Genomic DNA, 24,688 nt, shown 5'->3' with positions numbered 1-24,688 from the left:
TGAATTTGACATATCTCAAATTAAATTGGAAAATGAGGATGTTCTTAAAAATTGGGATGAATTGTTAAGTTACCTTCCAGAGGAAAAACAAACTGACCTGAAAGAGTTAGTGATATCACATGGGCAAGTTTGTAGAGATAAATTGGGAAGTACTAAAATGGCTATACACGATGTAGATGTAGGAAATGCTGTTCCTATCAAACAACTGCCATATAGACTTAATCCTTTAAAATTGGCACAGGTTAACAGAGAGATTGAGAGTATGCTGAAGAACGGCATAATTGAAGTGGGTTGCAGCCAATGGAGCTCACCCATAGTGCTGGTACCTAAACCAGATGTTACCCAACGGTTGTGTGTGGACTCTCGAAAGGTGAATGCAGTTACAAGAAGGGACTCTTATCCTATCCCACGTTTGGAGGATTGCATTGAGAAAGTGGGACAATCCGCTCTTATTTCCAAATTGGATTTACTGAAAGGTTACTGGCAAGTACCTTTATCTGAAAGGGCGAAGGAGATTTCAGCTTTTGTGACTCCAGATGGTATATACCAGTTCAAAGTTATGCCATTTGGCATGAAAAACGCCCCAGCAACATTTCAACGGTTAACTAATACAGTTGTTTCGGGATTACCTAATTGTGCGGTATACATCGACGATCTGGTAGTTTTCAGCCAGACATGGAAAGAACATTTAAAACATCTGAGGGAGTTATTCGATTGACTTCAGTAGGCGGGTTTGGTGATAAACCTAGCCAAAACTGAATTTGGAAAAGCCCAAGTCACTTTCCTTAGCCATACAATTGGACAGGGTTGACTGGGCCCACGGGATGTGAAAACAAAAGCTATTGGGGAGTTTCCGATACCCTCAACACGACGGGAAATAATGCGATTTCTTGGTATGAGTGGATTTTACCGGAAATTTGTACCAAATGTTAGCAGTGTGGTCGCTCCACTGACGGACTTGCTCAAGAAGCGTAACAAATTCCAGTGGACAGCGGAGTGTCAACAGGCATTTGACGGCCTGAAAGCTGTGTTAACCACTGCTCCTGTGTTAGTCATCCCAAATTATACCAAATCCTTCAAAGTGGCTGTTGATGCGAGTGATGTGGGCGCAGGTGCGTTGTTTCTACAAGACGACGACAAAGGGGTAGAGCGGCCTGTTGGTTATATTTCAAAGAAATTGAATTCTCACCAGAAAAAGTATTCGACGATTGAGAAGGAGACTTTGACTTTGGTGCTGGCTTTGCAACATTTTCACATTTATGTGACCAGCAATCCATCTGACACCATTATATATATATATATATACGGATCATAATCCTTTGACATTTTTGGAGCGATTCCGGAATACCAATGCAAGGCTGTTTCGCTGGAGTTTATTGTTACAGCCATTTCATTTAAAAATAGTACATGTGGCAGGACGGGAAAATGTGATAGCCGATGCTTTGTCACGAATGTGATCAATTGAGAAGGTTTTCGGTTGGAGGAAGAACAACAAAGAAAAATTGACTATTTTTATACCTGTTTGCGTGTGTTGTTTTCTTTTAAAACGAAAAGGTATATTGACTGTGTACATTCCTTAGTGAATAGTGCAAAAATGAAAAATGAAACCATCTTGCAGTTGATGGTTTATTTTTTCTTGGGGGGAGGTGTCATGTGAGAGTGCCTTTAAGAAATGGATGTTTACACAATGTACCTTTCAGAAAATGCAGTGATGTCAGAGTGTGGGTGGAGCTGGGCTTTAGATCAGCCATTTTGCATTTTAGTTTTGCAGTTTAAAAAGAGCTTGGCAGTGTCTGTGTTTGCAGTGAGCTGGATCTCTGCCATGAAAGACTATCTCTGGATCATTTGGGTGATTTACACTCATAATAGTAAAGCCTTTAACCTGATGTGATTCTGTTTAAAGCTGTTAAGTCTCTTAGAAGTTTGAAGGAACATTTTGAGGAATTATTTACTGTTGCAATATTTTCAGAGTTATCTTTGCAGTAAGGTGTGTTAAGAGATCCAATGTTTATTTAAGATGTCAAGTTGAGTTCATGGAATAAACAGTGTTTTGTGTTTAAAAACCCACGTGTCCATAATTGTAATCCCACCCCTAGGAAACAAGTCGTGTGCTGGGAAAAGCAACAAATACATCAAAGGGGGAGGTTGGTTGAACTCCATGATACATTTTGGGATTTTAAAAACGCCTCACCCATAACACAATTCACACCTCTTTAACCTGTGATTACCCTTCTCTCCAGTCATTCCGTCTGTAAAGACTTCATTACCTGCAAAGACTCACATTCAAAGTATCATCTTGCATCATTGACTTTGTCTATATATGTGTTTGTGGAACCCACCTCTTCACTCACCTGATGATGGAGCTGTGCTCTGAAAGCTAGTGATTCGAAACAAACCTTTTCGACTTTAACCTGGTGTTGTAAGACTTCTTGTGTACGCATCCCAGTCCAACGCCGGTATCCCCACATCATTTATATAAAAAGACCACAGTACTGGACTGAGTTTTAGGAACTAAGCTGGGCAGGTGGAAGTAGTGGCAGTAGGACAGCATTTTGGTGGCATTGATCATAATTTAGTCCGTATTAACATAATTATGGAAGAGGACAAGATAGAACAAGTTAAAATTCTAAATTGGGCCAGGCAAATATTACTAGGCTGAGAATTAATTCAGCAAAAGTGAACTGGAAACAGATGTTTGAAGGTAAATCAGCATTGGAGCAGAACAGCAGTCAAAGAGGGTCATTCAAGGGGATCAGAGTAAACATGATCGCACAAAGAAAAAGGGTGAGATCTAGAGTCCGCTGGCTGTCAAGGAGCATATAGGGCGTAATAAGGCAAATAAATGAAAGATTGCGCCAGGCACCAAGAACTCAACGCTGCAGAAAGCAGAAAGGAGTAAATAGAGGGTAGAGGGAAAATTAAGAAGAAAATTAGGTAAGCAAAGAGTGCATGAGAGAATATTAGCAAATAAAATCAAGGAGAGCCCAAAGAGGTTTTATCAATATGGAAAGTAAGAGGATAAAAAGGGCTCATAAAAGACCAAAAGGGTAACCGATGTGTCGAGGCAGAAGGTGTGGGTGTGAGTCTTAATGAATAGTTTGTGCTGGTCTTCACGAAAGCGGAGGGCCTTGCAAACATTGTGGTTAGAGTGCAAAATATTGAATGTAAGAAACATGGGGAGAGAGAAGAGGGAGCGTTAAAGGGATTTTTATCTTTGATAGTGTATAAATCACCAGGACTAAATAAAATGTACTCCCTGCTGTTAAAAGAAGACAGGGAGGACTTCCGGTGGCGGCCATGGAGTGAGTGGTCACACACAGGGCAGCTCCGGCTCAAAGGTGTTGGTTTGGGCGATTTAAATCCATTAGTGGGGTAGCTCCAGCAGGAAAGTGGCGCAGGTGGTGTAGAGGGAGAGTACTGCCGGACGGTGAAGGGGATTTTTTTTGGGGGGGGGAGGTATAGATTTGTAAGGGGGTAAGCACCAACTCCCCCACTCCTGTGGTGTTTTTCTTTTTGGAGGGGGCAATTTGCGATGTGGGTGTTTTTTCTTTATGGGTAAGGGGTGTGTATGTTGGGTGGGGTTGCTAGTTAAGGGGCATTCAGGTGGGTAGGGGGTCCATTTTCACAGGCGAAGGGGGAGCTGATGGGGGACGGGACAGAGGGGTGTGTGGGGGGGGGGGGGGGGGGCGTTCAAGCAGGAGCTGCCACGCTGGCAGATAATACTGGTGAACAGAGGTGAGGTGGGGGAGGAGGCCGTGAGAGGTGGCCAGGCCTTGGGGGGGTGGGGGTTGGATTGTGGCGTGACAGAGTTGCAGGCTGTGCGTGGTCAAGGATGGAGAGGGGGACCGTCTTGGATGGGCCCCATTTAAGGTGGTATTAGAGGAGGCAGAGCAGGAGGGGGATGATGGCGGACGGTATAGGGGAGGGGAGGCGTAAGGCTCCGGTAAGAATTGCAACATGGAACGTCCGTGGGTTAAACGGGTCAATTAAGAGGTATTGGGATTTTGCGCAGCCGAGGAGTTTGAAGCAGAGGTGATCTTTTTACAGGAGCTGCATCTCCAAGTGCGATAAGGTCAGCGGCTGGAGGGTTTGGTAGGGCCAGCGGCTGGGGGGTTTGGTAGGGCCAGCGGCTGAGGGGTGCGGTAAGGTCAGCGGCTGGGGGGTTCGGTAGGGTCAGCGGCTGGGGGGTGCGGTGGGGCCAGCGGCTGGGGGCTGCGGTGGGGCCAGCGGCTGGGGGCTGCGGTGGGGCCAGCGACTGGGAGGTGCGGTTGGGCCAGCGACTGGGAGGTGCGGTTGGGCCAGCGGCTGGCGGGTTCGGTAGGGTCAGCGGCTGGGGGCTGCGGTAGGGCCAGCGGCTGGGGGGTGCGGTAGGGCCAGCGGCTGGGGGGTGCGGTAGGGCCAGCGGGTACGGGTGTGGTGGGGCAAGGGCGGCGAGTGAGGGCGGGGTGAGGACGGCGAGTGCGTGTGCACAATTTTTGAATTCACGTTTAATGTTGTGCAAAATCTCATCCTTTCAAATTTTACTCATTGGCCCCCTAGTGTTTTGGAAAAATTGAAATGTACTGCTTCCCATCCCCACACTATAAGGTTGGACAAGTTTGCCTTAGTGAGAAACGTGGGTTGGGGTTCAGGGTGGCAGGGAATGAAAGCTTAATAGAATGCAGAGGTATGTGAGACAATGTGCAATCACTAGAGAAAAGAAAAGTCTGAGGACATGCAGTGAGACCAGGATGTGATTTGATGAGAAGGCCAATCCATCTTTACGGCAGTCTGCGTGGGTAGATGGAAGGTGGGAAGAACAGTTTGGTAAGTAGGTTTCAGGGAGGGGCATGCTGAGCCAAGTTTCTACTCAGGCCAAGTGATCATTCACAATAAAGTTGTAAACGACCTGCGTCTTGTCCAATAATGAATGGAAATCCTGGTGGGACGTGTGTGGGAGGCTGTGATTGTTGATCTGTTGATAGAGCCCAAATGTTTGATGAGGTAAGGGGAATGGAAAGTAGGTTTGGGAGATGCAAATGTAGAGCATTGCAATTTGTTTTAATGTTTTCATTGATAAAGTCTATGTAAACAGAAGCACAATAATCCTCACCTTTAGGATAGAAATCTGCGAAAAATCTTTCTCCTCAAAGTAAGCATGTGTGATGAGCTGCAATTTTGCTTGAAGCAAACCATAAAGTGGCTATTGGAAGAAATTGCAACAAAGAATATTACCGCCGTTTCAGCAGTGAAGTATGAAATAGTTATTCAAAAAATAAGAACAGCAGTTAAACATAGCAATTTCTACCATGTTCCTATCCTAAAAAAACACAAATGCCAAGTTTGATATAATTTAGTGGCTTGCTACACCATTTCAGAGCATAAAGAATAAACCACGTTGCTGAGAGTCTGGAGTCACATGTACGCCAGACCAGGTAAGGGCAACAGATTTCCTTCCCTAAAAGGCATTAATGAACCAGATGGGTTTTTACAACAATTGTTTCATGGTCAGCATCAGATTAATTTTTTCCATTTTATTTTTTCCAATTAAGAGGCAATTTAGCATGGCCAATCCACCTACCCTGCACATCTTTGGGTTGTGGGGGTGAGACCCACGCAGACACAGGGAGAATGTGCAAACCCCACACGGACAGTGACCCGGGGCCAGGATCGAACCTGGGTGCTCGGCACCGCGAGGCAGAAGTGCTAACCACTGTGTCACCCAAGCATCAGATTCTTATTACAGAATTTTTGATTGAATTTAAATTACATGACCTGCCAGGGTGGGATTCAAACCCAGGTTCCCAGAGCATTACCCTGGGTCTCTGGATTACTAGTCCAGTGATAATACACTGACCATTGCCTGCCCGTTGCTACTGTCCTTTTTTATTTCATGTTTCTCACAATATGTTGTATCACACTGTATTGAATGCCTTCTGAAAGTGCATGCGCACCACATCAACTGCATTACCTTCACTGAACCCGATACCTCTTCAAAAGACTCCAGCAAGTGAGTTAAACTCTATTTCTCCTTTAGAAATCCATGCTGTCCCTCCTAAACAACCCATGTGGCCACTATCTATCCCAAATAATGGTTTCTAGAAGCTTGCCCACCACTGATGTTAAATTCATTGGTGTGCAATTGCTGGGGCTATCCTACAAGCTTTTTTGAATAAGGGTGTAACATTTGCAATGCTGCAGTCCTCTGGCACCAACCCGAGTCTACAGAAGACTGGAAGATTATGGCCAAAGCCCCGGCAATTTCCATTCTCACTTCCTTCAATAACTTTGGATGTGTATCATCCAATCCTGGCGCCTTGTCAATTTTAAGTACCCACAGTACTTAAAATACAGTTTATGTACTTCACCTTTATCAATTTTGAATCCTTCTAGGGAAAGAGTTTCCTCGTTCGTCTCCACGGCCCGGGTAGCATCTACCTCCTTGGTAAAGATGGATGCAAAATTAATTCAATACCTCAGCGATACCTCCTATCTCCATGTGTAAATTCCCTTTCTGGTCCCTAACCAGCTGTACTCCTCTTTTTACCACTATTTTACTATGTATAAGCCTAATGACCTTTGTGTTGGCTGCCAGTCTTTTCTCATAATCCTAATGAGCTTTTCCCTCTGAATGTTCTGTATTCCTCTTGCTTCTCAACAGTATTTTCTACTTGACACCTGTCATAAACACACCTTTTCTTCCTAATCTTAATTTCTATCTCCTTTTTCATTCAGGGAACTCTGGATTTGTTTTCCCTATCTGTCCCTTTTAAGGGAATATACCTTGACTGTCCGGCCCAGTTCTGTTTTGAAAGTAGCCCATTGTAACCGGCCCAGCTCCGTTCTTTTTTTTTTTAGAAAATATTTTATTGAAACATTTGTAATTTTCACAATTTAACATATTGACATTTCTAAAACAACCGCGCAGGTCGATGCACAAAATACCCCCTAAAATAAACCAAGTAAACCACTTTGCCTGCCCTATCCCCAATTACCCATATACTAAATTCCCTGTCCTTATTTAACATTACCATGCCTCCTATTTTCCTACCTTCCACTTTTTCCCTTTCCCCCCTTACTGCTGACGTTCAGTTTTTGTTAAAGAGATCGATGAACGGCCGCCACCTCCGGGTGAATCCCTGTATTGATCCTCTCAGAGCGATCTTGATTTTCTCCAGACTGAGAAACCCTACCATATCGCTGACCCACACTCCTTATTTTGGGGGCTCCGAGTCCCTCCATCTCAGCAAGATCCGTCTCCGGGCCACCAGGGAGAAGGCCAGGATATCGGCCTCCCTACCCCCACTTTGCCCCCGGATCTTCCGACATCCCAAATATTGCTAATTCTCGACTCGGAGTTACCCTACCTTCCAGGACTTCCGACATAACACGTGCAAATCCCTGCCAGAATTCCCTCAGTTTCGGACATGCCCAAAACATTTGAACATGGTTGGCTGGGCTACCCCCACACCGCCCACATCGGTCCTCCACCTCCTCGAAGAACCTACTCATCCGAGCTACCACCATGTGGGCCCTGTGGACTACCTTGAACTGAATCAAGCTGAGTCTAGCACAGGACGAGGATGCATTTATCCTTTTCAAGGCTTTTTCCACATTCAGTTTCCAGCTCTCCTCCCAACTCCTCTTCCCACTTCCTCTTCACCTCTATGATAGGGGTCCCTTCCCACTCTAACAATTCCCTGAATATGTCCGAAACTTTCCCACCTCCAATCCCTGTTTTTGACAGCACTTTATTCCATAGTCTCCTCAGGGGGAGGCGAGGAAAGCTTGGGACCTGTCGCCGTACAAAGCCCCGCACTTGAAGATACCGAAACCAGTTGCCACCCGGCAAATCAACCTCCTCCTCTAATGGCTCCACGGTCGGAAAGCCCCCCTGGATGAATAGATCCCCAAACCTCTCAATCTCTGCCCACTGCCATACCTTAAAGCCCCCATCCAGGCCCCCCCCCCCCCCCCCCCCCCCCCCGGGACAAACCGGTGATTGTCACAGATCGGTGACCACACTGAAGCCCCCTCCAGTTTCATATGCTGCCCCCATACCCTCAGGGCTGCCACCCCAAAGGACATGTGGAGTACCGAGGCAGCGAGAACGGCAGGGGTGCCATCAGTAAAGCCTCCAACCAAGCTCGTACCTTTGCAGGATGCTGCTTCCATCTGCTCCCAGACCGACCCCTCCCCCACTACCAGACCATCGATATGTTGGCAGCCCAGTAATAGTTTTTAAAAAAAGTTTAGTGTACCCAACCGACTCAAGAACAGCTTCTTCCCTACTGCCATCAGACTTTTGAATGGACCTACCTTGTATTAAGTTGATCTTTTCTCTACACCTTGCTAGAACTGTAACATTATATTCTGCAGTCTCCCCTTCCTTTCTTATGTACGGTGTGCATTGTTTGTACAGCATGCAAGAAACAATACTTTTCACTGTATACTAATACATGTGACAATAATAAATCAAATCAAATCAATTAATTTTTTCCAATTAAGGGGCAATTTAGCGTGTCCAATCCACCTAGCATACACATTTTTGGGTTGTGGGGGCAAAACCCACGCAAACACGGGAAGAATGTGCAAACTCCACATGGACAGTGACCCATAGCTGGGATTGAACCTGGGACCTCGCCGCTGTGAGGCAGCAGAGCTAACCCACTGCGCCACCATGTTGCCCTAGCCCAGTAATAGTTAATAAAGCTCCGGATAGCCAATCCCCCTTACCCACGGACCCGTTCCAAGAGTGTCCTCTTTACTCTAGGGGTTTAACCCGCCCATATAAACCTCTATATTGCCACATTCATACTTCTGAAAAAAGTCTTTGGGACAAAAATCAGGAGACACTGAAAAAAGAAAAGCAGTCTCGGAAGGACCGTCACCTTCACCGTCTGAACCCTTCCCACCAGCGTCATTGGGAGCATGTCCCATCTACAAAAATCCCGTCTCAATTTAACTTGTGAAGCTGCCCCCAATCCTTGGCGACTTGAATCCCCAGATACCTAAAACTCTTCCCAACCACTTTAAAAGGTAGCTCCTTCAGCCTTCTTTCCTGCCCCCGTGCCTGGATCACAAACATCTTGCTTTTTCCCATATTTAACTTATAGCCTGAAAATCGCCCAAATTCTCCTAATACCGCCATGATTTTGGTCATTCCCCCCACCGGGTCCGTGACATAAAGCAACAAATTGTCCGCACAGAGAGAGACCCTGTGTTCCATCCCCTCCCCCCTCACTATACCCCTCCAGGTAATCGCTGCTCTCAGAGCCATTGCTAAGAGTTCTATGGCCATGGTAAACAGTAATGGGGAGAGCGGGCATCCCTGCCTTGTCCCCCGACAAAGACTAAAGTATTCTGACCGAACTCGGTTAGTTCTTACATTTGCCACCGGGGCCTGGTGCACTAGACTGACGCACTCCACAAATCCCTGCCCAAACCCAAACCTGCCTAAAATATCCCATAGATACTTCCACTCCACTCGGTCAAAAGCCTTCTCCCCGTCCATGGCAACTACCACCTCAGCCTCGGCCCCTCCGCTGGCATCATAACTACATTATTACATTTAGGGCAGCACGGTAGCATGGTGGTTAGCACAATTGCTTAACAGCTCCAGGGTCCCAGGTTCGATTCTGGCTTGGGTCACTGTCTGTGCAGAGTCTGCATATCCTCCCCGTGTGTGCGTAGGTTTCCTCCGGGTGCTCCGGTTTCCTCCCACAGTCCAAAGATGTGAAGGTTAGGTGGATTGGCCATGCTAAATTGCCCTTAGTGTCCAAAATTGCCCTTAGTGTTGGGTGGGGTTACTGGGTTATGGGGATAGGGTGGAGGTGTTGACCTTGGGTGGGGTGCTCTTTCCAAGAGCCGGTGCAGACTCGATGGGCCGAATGGCCTCCTTCTGCACTGTAAATTCTATGATTCTATGATTAAGAAGCCGTCTAATGTTGGATGTCAGATGCCTGCCCTTTACAAATCCCGCCTGATCCTCCCCAATTATCTCCAGGATACAATCCTCTATTCGAGTGGCCAGGATCTTTGCCAATAATTTGGCATCTACATTCAAGAGGGAGATTGGCCTGTACGATCCACAGCTCTCCGGATCCTTGTCACGCTTCAGAATGAGAGAAATTGATGCCTGTGATAACGTTAGGAGCGGCCCCAGTAACCCAGAGAACTTCTTGTAAAATTCCACTGGGAACCCATCAGGTCCCACGGCTTTACCCGATTGCATCGCCCCCAGTTCCTCTGTCACCTCCCCAAGCTCAATTGGGCCCCCCAGGGCCTCCACCAGCTCCTCATTTACCTTCGGGAAATCTAGCCTCCCCAGGAATTGATTCATGCCCTCCTCCCTAACCGGGGGGTTCAGACTCGTATAGCTGGCTATAAAATTCCCGGAACACTTCATTCTCCGCCCCCGGGTCCGTCACCGTCTTCCCCCTCAAATCCTTTATTTTCCCAATTTCTCTCACTGCCTCCTGTTTCCTCAGCTGATGTGCCAGCATCCTGCTCGCTTTCTCCCCATGTTCATATATTGCCCCTTTTACCCTCCTCAGCCGACCCTCTGTCTTTCCTGTGGAAAGGAGCCCAAACTCCATTTATAGTCTCTGACGCTCCTTCAGGAGCTCCTCATTTGGAGACTCCGAGTATCTCCTGTCCACCTGTAAAATTTCTCCTACCAACCTGTCCAGCTCCGACCGCTCAGTTTTTATCTCTGTGGGCTCGAATCGAAATACATTCCCCTCGAATGACCACTTTCAGTGCCTCCCAGACCACCCCAGCCACAGTCTCTCCCGTGTCATTGATCTTTATGTCCCCCTGAATGGCCTCGCTCACTCACTCACAGATCTCCTCATCCGCTAACCGCCCTGTATCTCATCTCCACTGTGGGCGCTGGGACATTCCAGTGTCTGCCCGTAGGTCTATCCAGTGTGGTGCATGATCTGAAACCACAATTGCGGAGTACTCAGTGTCCGCAACCCCTGTTTTGTCTAGCACAAAGAAATCTATCCTGGAGTACGCCTTATGTACATGGAAGTAGAATGAATATTCCCTGCTCCTTGGTCTCTCAAATCTCCATGGATCCACCCCTCCCATGCGCTCCATGAACCCCCGCAGTTCCTTTGCCATTGCTGATAGCTTCCCCAACCTATCACTCGACCGGTCCAACCTCGGGTCCAGGACCGTATTAAAGTCATCCACCACGATCAGCCGATGAGAGTCAAGGTCTGGGTTCTTCCCCAGCACCTTCCTGATAAACACAACATCATCCCAGTTTGGGGCATATATATTCACCAGCACCACTGCCATTCCCTCTAGCTTCCAGCTAACCATAATAAATCTGCCTCCCGGATCTATCTCTATCCTCCCCACCTCGAATGTCACCCTTTTATTAATCAGGATAGCCACCCCCCTTGTTTTAAAGTCCAGTCCTGAATAAAACACTTGCCCGACCCATCCCTTCTATAATCTAATTTGGTCTCCTAGCTTCAAGTGCGTCTCCTGTAACATAGCCACGTCCGCTTTTAACTGTCTCAGATGTGCGAACACACGAGCTCTCTGTTCTTTACTGGCCCGTTCAGTCCACGAACATTCCATGTAACCAGTCTGGTCGGGGGGGCTTGTGCCCCCTCCCCTGTCGGTCAACCATAACCTTTCCTAGGCCAGCTCCTAGCCCGTGTTCCACACCTCACTTGATCCGCCCCTCGGCAGCGACCGCCATCTGATCTCCATCTCCAGTCTCCTAATTGTCCCTTACCCGTCAGCAGTACCCCCCTCTGTTCTTCCCTCTGTAACCCAGTACATAAAGCAATAAATCAAAATCAAATTACACAAGAAGAGAGAAAAGAAAGAGAGAAAAAAAATATTTGTTTTAAAAATGAAACACCAAAACCTTTTCTTCCCGAACATGGCAACTTAACTCTCAGAATTCAAAGACTGAAATTTTAAACAAGATAAAGCAAAACACAGGACCATTTTACTCTGCTCCCCGCCACTCTATCCCATCCCCCAAACGCAGCCCACCACAGTTAGAATTTAAAAGTCCTTTAGCCAGATTATTACCTTTCATGAAAGTAACCACCTCGTCCAGAGAATTGAAGTGCAGCTCCCGGTTCTCGTAGGTCACCCAAAGATGCGCTGGGTATAACAGTCTGAATTTAATGTCTTTCTCAAACAGGGCCGCCTTAACTTTGTTGAAACTTGCTCTCCTCTTTGTGAGTTCTGGTCCCCAGTCTTGGTGCACCCGGATCTCTGATTCTTCCCACATGTGCCGTTTCGTCTGCCTGGCCCACTTCATGATACACTACTTGTCGAGGAATCGATGTAGCCTCACCACCATGGCCCTCGGGGGCTCACGACCCTGGGGCGTACGTACGAGCACCCTGTGCGCCTGGTCCACCTCCAGCGGCTTGTCAAACACATCAGCCCTGACCATCTCCTGCAACATCTTCCCCACATACGCTCCCGCACCTGATCCCTCCTTCCCCTCTGGCAGCCCGACGATTCGGATATTTTGCCTGCAAGACCGGTTCTCCAAGTCTTCTACTTTATCTCGCAGTCGTTTCTGGCTGTCTTGTAGAATGCTAATTTCCAAAGCCATTGCAGTGGACTCCTCCTCTCGTTCAGTCGCCAGCTCCTGCATCTTTAGAATCTCCTGCCTCTGGGTCGTTATTTTCTCCTCCACCCGGTCAACCACCTCCTTAATCGAGGCTCTCATCTGGGTTACACCTTCTGTGCAGTCCTTGCGATGCCGGGCGAACTTCTCATCCAGGTACTCGCCCCATTGCTCCATCGACCAGTGAGCTGGCGTGGACACGCTTTGTCTTGTTACCACTGAGCTCGATGACCTCTGATTCTTGCTTTCACTCATCTTTTGGTTTCTCCTTTTTCGACTCTTATTTGGACAGGATTCCATAAATAGAGGGTCACCTCCTTTTCCACTCACTTCGATCAACTTATGTTGAGAAATTCTCTCAAAAATCCGGCTTAAACCCATTAAAAAAAACACCAAGGGCGAGAGCTGCTGAATGTGCGACCGTTTACTCCATGGCCGCCACCGGAAGTCAACTAAATCAAGGTTATCGAGGATAGCTGGTAATGTGGAGTTGAGGCTACAATCAGTTCAGCCATGATCTACTGAATTGCAGAGCAGGCCCAAAGGGCAGAATGACCAACTCCTGCACCTAATTCAGATGTTCATCTGTTCCTATGTATGGCACAGTACAAAACATTCGATCCAATAGGTCCATGTTGGAGTTTACATTCCACCTGAGCATGTCCCCACTCTTCTTTAATTTATCCCGTTACCATACCCTTTTAATTATTTGTCCATAATGTGTTTATCGAAATTCCTCTTCAAAACATCTAAATCATCTCCCTCACCACTCCTGTGGTAGCTCAGTTCCACATTCTAGCCTGTCCTTGAATAAATGTATTATTGACGATCATTTAATGGCCTGTAATTGTGGTCTACCCACCCACAAGCTATGTCTACCATTTTGCAAGCTTAAAGACTTCAACTGGGTCTTTACCCGAGAAAAGTACCCCAGCCTATTCAATCTTTCCTGATAGATATAGCCTCTGCATTTTAGTGCCATTTGTTTAAATCATTTTAGCAGCTTCTCCTCTATGTACTTTTTATAGTATGCAGAACAAAGCTGTCCTCAGTAGTAAAGCTTGGCTCAGGCAAGATTATATACAAGCTTGGCTACTTTCATTGCTTTTCAATTCTCTCCCTTTAGAAATAACCTCTTTAGTGTTTTTTTTTTTAATGCCTTTATTAATCTATTTAATCCAACATTCAGCTACAGGTTTAAATATGGTCCTTGTTTGTAAAATTAGTAGAATTTGTTATCTTACAGTTAGAACTTTGAGGAAAAAGTAGTGTTCCCTTTAATTCAGGCTGCATTTGGAATATTGGTCGGCACACTACCAGAGGATGTGGAGGCTTTGGAGAGGGTGCAGAGGAGGTTTACCAGGATGTTGCCTGGTCTGGAGGGTGTTAGCTATGCGCAGAGGCGGAATAGTCTCGGACTGTTTTCATTAGAATGATGGAGGTTGAGGTGTGACCTGATAGAGGTCTACAAGGTTATGAGGGGCATGGATAGAGTGGATGGGCAGGCACACTTTCCCAGGATGGAGAGGTCAGTCACCTGGGGGCATAGGTTTAAGGTCCGTGGGGCAAAGTTTGGAGAAGATATGCGAGGCAGTTTTTTTTTTTTTTTTTTATACACAGAGGGTGGTGAGTGCCTGGAATGTGTTGCCAGGGGAGGTTGTGGAAGCAGATACAATAACGGCGTTCAAAAGGCATCTTGACAAATATATGGATAGGATGGGTATAGAGGGATATGGCACTAGGAAGTGCTGAGGGTTTTGGTCAAGAGTGGTATCATGACCGGTACAGGCTTGGAGGGCAGAAGGGCCTGTTCCTGGGCTGTATTGCTCTTTATAATTTTAACGTTTCCTCAAAATTCAACTACTCTTATTCAAAAGTATAGGCTCATTTGTAACCTCACCCTCAATCATTTCCAAACATGGCCCACAAATTTCCAAGACTGATATATCTCTCCATTATCACTGTCAAAGTTGAAATTACTACATATCGGCTTAAAACATTGGGCAGGAAATACATGTTTGCATCTAGATTTTGCCAAAGTAGAAGATTTCCAATCACAACTCTACAGCAAGCTATTAATTTGATGTAGATTGGTGCAAGGGAAGATATGGAATAGGCAACTTATTATACATATCCACACCATCAGCTGAGAACAGCATCCCTGTAGGCCTAACAACTAGTTATGTAATCGTACTTTGCAGCATTTGACATAAATTAATATGTAAAATAAGGCTGCTGATTTTGAAATATATTTGAGAAAGGTCATTCCACTTACCAGCCTACTGAGCACACATACACTCTTCTGAACAGTTTCTCGTGTGACATCGGCCTGCCTAACCTTTAGGGCCTGAAGTTAAGAACAAGTTTGTTAAAATTAGAGACTTTATGAAAACACACTCAATGGCATAGCTTTGTGGAGATTCCATAGAACAAAAGATTAGCCCGACACTGGCAAGGGGTGCGGCGGGCTGACTGGGGGGGGGGGGGGGGGGGGTGGTTGTTTCCGGGCGAGCTGGGGCCAACCCAATGGGGGGGGGTGGGGGGGGGGGAGAGCGGGGACGACGACCCAGCGGGTGGCGTGGGGGCGGCAACTGAGCAAGCAAGTGGGTAGGGGGGCTTCACCGAGCAAGCGAGCGGGGGGAGGAGGGGGAGCGACAAAGCATGCAAGTGGGGTGACCGAACAAGCGGGGGTGGGGGAACCCAGTGGGTGGGGTGGGGGCGGCAACTGAGCAAGCAAGTGGGGAGGGGGGGCTTCACCGAACAAGCGAGCGGGGGGGTGTGAAGGAGGGGGGGAGCGACAAAGCATGCAAGTGGGGTGACCGAACAAGCGGGGGGGGGGAGGGGGGGGAACCCAGCGGGTGGGGTGGGGGCGGCAACTGAGCAAGCAAGCGGGGAGGGGGGGGCTTCACCGAGCGGGGGGGGGGGGGGGGGAGGAGGAGGGGGAGCGACAAAGCATGCAAGTGGGGTGACCGAACAAGCGGGGGGGGGGGGGGGGGGGGGGTTTGACACACGCGCGCGCGCGCACACACACACACACAGACAAAATTAAGGCTGAAGTAAAATACTCGAGTTCCATTGTTGATTTGGTCCGAATTCAAAGTTGACCAGTCAGTCAGACTACAAAATGACGCATAATCGTGGAGCAATTGACCGAACCCTGTGTGAGTAACTTTGTCTGGTGGTTGTCCAGTCAGACACATCCGGCATGACCTGTATCTACTTTCCTGTTTAGAGAATACAGCCACTCCTCGACTTTGGCCTGAATCAACTTTAAAAGATGACACCTTTTAGTTATCAACATTAAATGGCAGAATAACAGCCACAATCAACGCATTTGGACAGGACGTTTACATCACATGTAACTCAGCAAGGCAACTTTCAGGCATTAAAAGGATTCCTTGCAGGTACAGGCAAAAGCTCCAGAATTCTCATTTTATGCGTGGACCAACTGTCAAGCTTGTTCCCAGACACCTTCAAACTCTCTCCTACTCTATTCCGAAGTTGCCACCTGCTTCAAGACCACCATCATACCAGTGCCAAAAAAGTACCAGGCAGCGTGACTCAAGGACTACCGTCTGGTGGCCTTGACATCTATCATGATGAAGTGCTTCAAGAGGTTGGTCATGAGACACATTAACTCCATAATCCCAGAATGCCTTGATCCACTGCAATTCGCATTCCGCCACAATCGATCCACAGCAGACACCATCTCCATGGCCCTACACTAATCCCTGGAATATCTCGACAACAAGGACTCCTACATCAGACTCCTATTTGTTGACTCCAGCTCCGCCTTCAACACTATAATTCCAGCCAAGCTCATATCAAATCTCCAAAACATTGGACTTGGTTCCTCCCTCTGCAACTGGATCCTCGACATAGACCACAATCAGTGAGGATAAACAACACCTCCTTCACGATGGTCCTCAATACCGGGGCCCTGCAAGGCTGCGTACTTACTCCCCTACTATACACCCTGTACACACCCGACTATGTGGCAAAGTTTGGCTCCAACTCCATCTACAAGTTTGCTGATGACACTACTATTGTGGGTCGGATCTCGAACAACGATGAGTCAGAGTACAGGGGGGAGATAGAGAATCTAGTGGAGTGGTGTAACAACAACAATCTCTCCCTCAACGTCAGCAAAATTAAGGAGCTGGTCATTGACTTCAGGAAGCGAAGTATTGTACACATCTCTGTCTGCATCAATGGTGCCGAGGTGGAGATGGTTGACAACTTCAAATTCCTAGGTGTGCACATCACCAACAATCTGTCCTTTTCCACCGACGTCGATGCTAACAACCAACAAAGCACAACAGCGCCTATACATCCTCAGGAAACTAAGGAAATTCGGCATGTCCACAGCATCATAGAAAGCATCCTATCTGGCTGCATCACAACCTGGTATGGCAACTGCTCGGCCCAAGACCGTAAGAAACTACAGAGAGGCGCGAACACAGCCCAGTCCATCACACAAACCTCCCTCCCATCCATTCACTCTGCCTACACCTCCCGCTGCCTTGGGAAAGCAGGCAGCATAAACAAAGAACCTCTGATTATGTCACCTTTGCTCACGAGTCGCCAGGTATCTTTCTGATACCGCCATGTGGTTCAAGCTCGAGTTATGATTAATAAGTCAGCACACCGCTTAGTAAGATTGAAATCAACGGTCATTTATTATATACAACAATTAATGCTTACACAATAATCCTACTATCTATATCGAAACCTACCACGACTGGCCAATACTTAACTTTAGGAAGGGCCCACCAGGTCAGGGAAACGAATGGCTTATCGAATCGGATCTGGCCCGCGGGATTCAAAAGGCTGATACGGGTCGATGGCTAGGAGTCTTTATCGGGTAGCGATCGCTGGAGTCAAACTTACAGTTTCTGGGCGATGTTCTTGCAAAGGTCGCGAGCAGGAGAAGAAGGGAGAGAGAGAGAGATCTGAACTTGGCCCCTCACTTTATAGGGCCCAGGGGCTTCCCGCCTCTCGGGGCGGCCCTTGACCCTGAGTCCCAAGTGATTGGACTTGTTCCCAATCACTGGGTTCGATATGCTCCAATAATGGGGCGACTCCTCGATCGGGGGGTGGTCGTTCACCTGTCTTTGTTTCGGCCACTGCAGGCGCCGACAGGTCTGGCCCGGCATTCAATTGCTAATATGTTGCAATTGTTCCCGGGGATAGCCGATTGAACTGCAGATGTCTGGGTTGATGTGCTGCCAATAGTCTTGAGTATCGATCTGGGCCGACGTCCCCAGAGCCGAATACGCTATTCTGTCTGCAGCTGTCCGTTTGTGTCCTGTTGGCTGCTTTTCCCATCAGCTTTTTCGGTTAGCCATTTTAAATCGGGTTTTGGCCAAATTAATAGGGAATCAGCCATTTTAGGTGGCTACAGACCCTCCTTGTGATCCTAACGCAAAGCGTGAAGGATCACATAAATTTTGTCCTTTCCGTCCCCTGACCGGGGGATACCTCCTACATGGCCACTATTCTGACCCTAGCTATGCACAAAAATTTACCTAAACAATTCTGGAGGGCGCTATGTCAGGCTATGTATCTAAAAAATTGAAACCTCTAATTTTACCCAAATACACTCATTACGCATTGCATCATCCTATCTCTCTAAAACATACAACAACAATCATAACATTCCATATATTCTTTCCTGGCTTGGCAGTCAAGCTCAGGATCATACATTTTTTTCTTGTTATAGGTAGTTTTGTACGTCGTTTATTTACAGGAAAACGCAAGTGCTTGTTCTTTATTTTTGTATTATAGGTTGCGGGGGTCTGGGGTCTGGTCATACCCGAACATAGGGGATTGGATCCGATATACCGGGGTTCGAGCGCGGTACGCTCTCCTTCTCCATTTGCGGAGGCGCATAGTCTGTACTGCACAGCAGAGTATTGCCAACGCTAACAGTGCTTCAATTAAGTAGGACAGGGAGTACCAAGTTATGAACTTGGCACACCAGGATAATGCAGCGTGGCTGGTGACTGGGCCCTTGGTGCTGCGGGGCAGTGAAACATTAATGGCAGGGGGGTTTGAAGTAATGGGGTCCGCGTTCCCGCGCAACCAAACGTTCAGTATAAAAATCTTGATCACGATGGCTGTCATGGCTGTCCTCTTTCTTTTTCTGTCTTTGTGTTCTTTGTTTTCTCCGGTCCTGGAGCTTCTGGAGTTCTGTAAAACAAGCATAGTATCTGTAACTACCTTGGTATAATATCCGATATGTTAGTGTGTCTGTCCTTCGGGGCCAATTATTCCTTTATAATTGGTCACTATGTGTGACTCCCTCATTTTTTTTTCCAAAACAAATGTTAGGACACGGCACACTTCCCAATGGTGGACCAGTGCTAAGTTTATCATCCAAATGTTCTAGGATGTAAATAGCAGTTGGCAGCAACCCAAAGGTTGCCTAAATAAAAAAAAATGTTTTTGAAAGGAAAAAGGTCGAATGAGGTGCGTATGGGACGCGACGGGTAAGATTTGGATGGAGTCCCCGGGTAGGACGGCTACCAATACCGTATCTCCCCTACCCGAGCGTTTTTGACCAACGGGGGGGGGTCCCCAGGCGGGGCGGGTCTCACGCCGTTTCTCCATTGCCTGAGCAACCGACAAGAACGGGCAAAAATGTAGTCATCAAGGTGGGGTTGCTGCTGGGATTCTCCCGTCAAATCAGATCGGGCATCTGGCCTTGAACCAGTACCAGCTGAAAAGCTAGTTCCTCTGAACGAGCGTGTGGTGCTGACCAGGTATCTGTGGACAAGTTGGTACCATTGTGGTATCTGTGGACAAGTTGGTACCATTGTGGTATCTGTGGACAAGTTGGTACCATTGTGGTATCTGTGGACAAGTTGGTGCCGCTGAAGAAGCGTACGCGGTGGGTCTCTGAGGCAAGTCCTCAGAGGTTTCGGCAGAACGGGCGTGAGAAAATTCTCCTGTCGGACGAACAACACTTAAACAAACATACAAACAACGTAAAACATTCTGCAGGTTCCATCAAGAAGGACAACAATTTTCACCAAGTGTCTCCTTTAAATCATCATGTGGACACCTCAGTTCTCTGTTGCGAACAGGGTCGCAAAGGGGTTGGCGGATTGGGGGTCTGATTCGGGGTCGTCCCCTTCTCCCGGGTGCCAAATTCTGGAGTGAATTAATGTTGAGAGGGCTGCGTGGTATGACCTGGGAGGGCGGTGGAGGCCGGGACGTTGAGTGTCTTTAAGACAGAAGTTGATAAATTCTTGATTTCTCGAGGAATTAAGGGCTATGGAGAGAGAGCGGGTAAATGGAGTTGAAATCAGCCATGATTGAATGGTGGAGTGGATTCGATGGGCCGAATGGCCTTACTTCCGCTCCTATGTCTTATGGTCTTATGGTCTAAGTCGTCCGTCTAGTAAAAGTTGGGTGGGGGTATGCTCGGTCAGAATGGTGATGGGGTTCAGTCCGGTAATGTATGAAAAGTACTGGACTGCCCTGAAAACTGCGAGCAGGTGCCTCTCACAGGCTGAGAATCCCTGCTCCACAGCATCTAAAATTCGGGAGGCATAAGCCACGGGTCTTAGATGGTCATGCCGGTCCAGCAGGAGCACGGTTGAAAGGGTGCGGTCTGTGGTCGCTACCTCTATGGTGTAAGGGGAAAGCGGGTCTGGAACTTGTAGTGCAGGGGCGGCTATGAGCGCCTGTTTTAGTGATTCCACAACATCCGTATGCTGCGGAAGCCACTCCCAGGGGGCTCCTTTCTTTAGGAGGTCTGAGAGGGGCGCTGCCTTGCTGGCGAAACCATCGATGTGGTTTTGGCAGTAGCCAACCAGTCCTAAAAACGACCGGAGGGATGAAACGTTTTGGGGAAGGGGCAATTTAGCGATCGAGTCAATTCTTTTGTGCTCGATCTCGCGTTTGCAGTGTGTGATAATAGTACCCAAATATACCACTTTCTCTTCCAATATCTGGGCCTTTTTGGGGTTTACTTTTGTAAGGTTTTCGGGCAATTCGGCCTTTTTTGGAACTGCCCAAGAATAAAAACTCAGAGACTGTAAACTGAGTTTTCAGCCAAGAAAACGGAACCAGTTTTCCCAGCAGGCTTGGCCCGCTGAGCTGAGTAGGGACATAAGTACATAAGTATTTACAAAAACCCCCCTAGGAGCTACAAGGAAGAAGGAGCCAGACAACGAGATAAGATCAAAACACAGACCAAGGGGCACGGGAATACACAGGGGGCCTGCCTGCAAGCAGGACAATGGGATGGTCATAGCCCCATGCAAATGTAAATGACCTGGCCTCCACCAGAGCAGAATCCAATCAACACCCCATCAACATAGCAGCTATCTCCGGAGCAGATGGAAGTCTTTGAAAATCTTCAAGGGAGCTCAACCTCGTTATCTCAAAAAACAGACTGGAGGCGGACCTAGGGGAGGTACTCCCATCTCGACAGGTCTGACCGGCTCAAAGGGGGCGGGACCAGCGGGAACTTTAAATCTTACCTTTTTCAATGCAAAAGGGGCTGGCCGATCACAGGACAAAGCCAGGTAAAACAATATAAAAGGGGCTGTGTTTTCGATTGGGTCTCTCTTCGTTCTTGGCTCGACCTCTGCACCCCTGACTTGACCTCTGCAGCCTGTGACCGTAAGTACCCTGCAGCAGCTTGCGAAACTCCCTTGACTTTAATAGTGGTTGAGGCTTTGGGGAAGGGAACTTGTTTTGTGCCTTGTGCTATTGCTAAAAACTGTGTAATCATAAGAATTTTCGTTGTGTCCGCTATATTACTTTTGAATAGACTTAGTTTGTATTAGAGCATAAGATTTTATTGTGTTTCTTCTGTTGATGATTTTGACCTGGGTTTTGCAATAAACCTTGATTTGATGATAATTGGAGTCGTTTAAATTCTTCAATCTTTCACCAGCGATCTCTGACCAAGTCATTGTTAAAATACTCCTCACCTTAATTCCGGGTTCAAGAATCGAGGGTCATCTTGAGCGATTCACTCAGGACAGACTGCTGGTTAGGAAATAAACAGCAGTGTCCTATTCTCTCTCTTGGGAAAGCTACTCTAGTGGAGTAGGAACCGGGTGGGTGTTGCACCACCGGCAAGAGAGAGAGTCACCTGGGTATTGGTAGGGGTCTGGAGATCTGTGTGATATAAGTCTCAGGCTGTCGGTTAGGAATAAACGGCAGGCTCGAATCAGTGCTCTCTTCAGCGGAAGTGTCCCAGTGCGGCATCCCCTGGCCTCTGAAGTTTCAGTGCCAGCTGGAGAGAGACACACACAGATATTCAAACCCCAGATATCGGCCCAGTAGTGGAGTAGCGGAGATGGCACCCTCTACACTTTACAGCCAATGGAATGTAGTAATTCCAGGAGTTCGGACAGAAGCTCAATGTGCTCTTCCTTCGTATCTGTCTGCAGTAGTAGATCGTCTACATACTGTACCAGACATTCGGGGCGAGAAAATTTCGCTGGTCCATTTGCCAGCTGTCAGTGGAAAACGGAGTGGGAATTGTGGAAGCCTGCCTGCCCACGTGTACTGCTGCGCTCTGAAAGTGAAGGCAAATTTGTACTGGCACGCCTTTGCCAATGGAATGGACCAGAATCCATTACTGACGTCCAAAACCGTGAAATATCGGGCATGGAGTCCCTGTTTGAGCATGGTCTCGGGACTTGTTGCAACGGTGGGGGCTGCTGTGGGGGTGACTTTATTGAGTTCCCGATAATCTATGGTCAAGCGCCATGACCCGTCGGGCTTCCTTACTGGCCAAATCGGGGCATTATTAGTTGAGGCTACCGATCTTAGGACGCCCTGCTCTAATAAACTTTCTATAACCTTTAGGATTTCTCCCTCTGCTTCTAGGGGGAATCCGTACTGCTTTTGGGGTCTAGGGTCCGGTCCTGTTATTTGTACGGAACCGGTCATCCGTCCAGTCGTGTTTGTGGGTCGCCTACTGCACTAATTTTGTTCATATAATCCCCTATATTGAGCGTTGCAGGGGCTCTAGTGGATTTCGTCATCTTCCAGACACACTGGTTGACTGGATCGAAAGAGAGGCAATGAGAATTCATGAAGTCGATCCCCAAAATGTGCTCTGCTGTTGGGGGCAGGTCGACTAACACTACGGGGTGTTTTGTATTAATGGTTCCGATTTGATGGGTACAGGGGTTGTGATGTGTCCCTGCTGTGAGTGGCCTGTGAAGCCGCTGAGGTTGACAGTGGCTGTGGTGGGCCACGTGTCCTTACCAAGGGTGGAGGAATTTAAGGTTGTGCGGGACCCTCCTGTGTCCCAGAGAAGCTCGATCGGCTGTCCCCAAACCTTTGCTGCGACTACGGGTCGCCTGACCTATCCCAAAGGGTATCGCAGACACAACTGGGGGAGCCTGTACACCATCAGTCCGTTCCGGTCAAGTCCGTCTGATCGGACTGGGCGCAAACGCTATGCATGGGTTCTGCTTTTTTCTTATTGATAGCGCCTGTCAGTTGCGCTCTCTGTGGCTTTTTAGGGCCATTGCATTCTTTGGCAAAATGTCCCAATTGTCCGCAATAGTAGCATTCTTGCGGTTTGGCTGGGGGGCTGCTCTTTCCCTCGTTTACCCAGGCGCGGTTGTGAGGAGAGTGGTTCTTACTGCCTGCACGTCTGCGGCGGCTTGTTTTTCCTCAGGGGTTCTAGCTGCGGGTTTACTGTGAGCCGCTTGTTCCCAAACGCGGGACAATCTTTTGACCATCCACTTCTCATTATGAGCTTCCTCCGAGGGGTCATAATTACTACAGGCATTCTGTCCTGCCTCCGTGGCATGGGAGATAAGGGTGCGGGTCCATTTGGCCATATTGTCTGCAGACAAATGGGCACGGTCTACATTTCCGAAAACGGCTTCAAAGTGAATCCACAAGCGTCCTGCGAACGCTGTGGGGTGTTGAGACTTTTTCTGTCTGCACTTATTTAGACCGTCTACGGGGTCGCCCCGGTTATACCCGATCGCATCCAGGATCGCGGTATGCATTTCTGCAAGGGTGCCTCCTCCTACATTCTGTGGGTCGGGGAGGGCTGCTGCAACCAATGGATCTAAGCTGAGGACCTGCTCTTTCTCATCCAGGCCGTACAAGGTCGCCTGGTGTTTGACGGTGGCAAAGAAATGGTGTGGGGCTGAAGCGGGGAGGAAGAGTGTGATTTTAGCACGTGTCCCGTAATTGGGTCACTGTGAGAGGGGTGGAATATAAGACTTCCGCCTCGTCTGCTGTGGCGGTGCGGTGGGTTGTTACAGGGTTCATGGGAGCCTGTATAACCTGCTGTGTGGGGGGTGGGGGTGCTCTCCTCCTTTGGGGCTTTCCCCGCGCACATGTTCCCTGAACATATCTCTGCGCTGTCTCCTGCAATTCTTCCCAATCAGGGCTGTCTTCCTGTTCTAAACTTTCCCCAAAGGTGTCTTGGAATCCCTTTTGGACAGAAAGCATTGATTACAGGTCTGCAATTTGCTTTCGGCACTTCGCATGGTCTAAGGTACTCTGCCTTTGTTCCGTGGTTGCAGCGTGGAGCGCTCTCAAGGCTGCCTTGAGATCACTACATTGCTTCTGTAGCGTCTCCACCTGCTTCTCTGTCTCTTTCTTAACCAGGACGGCACGCTGCGTGTCCTGATAAGCCTTCTCATACTGGGATTGAAAACTGCTTAAATGCGCCAGACAAGACTGGTGACCCCGTTTGGCGTCAGCCACCTCTTCGTCCTTGGCTTCTAACTGCCCTTTCAATTCCAGGTTCTCTTTTTCCATCTCGCATACATCGATTTTACTCATACGATGTATGCCTTCTATTTCTTTTCGGAGCGGCCTCACGACCAATTGTGCCATGCAGGACACGATTGCCATCGGCTTGCGCGCTTTTGCTAAGCTTTTCTTATGAATCTCACTCATGTTCTCCCACCAAGTATGCCCTATACTTCCGGGACCTGAGTTGTCATTATTACAGAAACCGCTCTACACGGGCCATCCTTTGCCCTGCAGAAATCTACGAATTTCCACTTCCCAAATGGGACACTGTCCCACTTTAATGCTGCTGATCGGTGCGACCGCAAATTCTTCGGGGTTCATGAGGCGTTGCATTGC

General features: G+C 48.0%; 1 protein-coding gene across 1 annotated transcript in view; it reads right to left on the bottom strand.

The window, feature by feature from the left end:
* Positions 1-24,688, bottom strand: part of avl9 (AVL9 homolog (S. cerevisiase)) — a 162,671-nt gene that overhangs the window by 107,468 nt on the left and 30,515 nt on the right. The window contains exons 4-5 of the mRNA XM_072466837.1: positions 14,871-14,942; positions 5,093-5,182 (exon numbers count right to left, since the gene is read on the bottom strand). Of these exons, the coding sequence (XP_072322938.1) occupies positions 5,093-5,182; positions 14,871-14,942 (162 nt within the window). The remainder of the gene's footprint in view (positions 1-5,092; positions 5,183-14,870; positions 14,943-24,688) is intronic.

This window comes from Scyliorhinus torazame, chromosome 11 (assembly GCF_047496885.1).
Source record: "Scyliorhinus torazame isolate Kashiwa2021f chromosome 11, sScyTor2.1, whole genome shotgun sequence".
NCBI lineage: Eukaryota > Metazoa > Chordata > Chondrichthyes > Carcharhiniformes > Scyliorhinidae > Scyliorhinus > Scyliorhinus torazame.
Note: the sequence above shows the minus strand (reverse complement) of the source record. Positions and strands in the feature narration are given on the sequence as shown.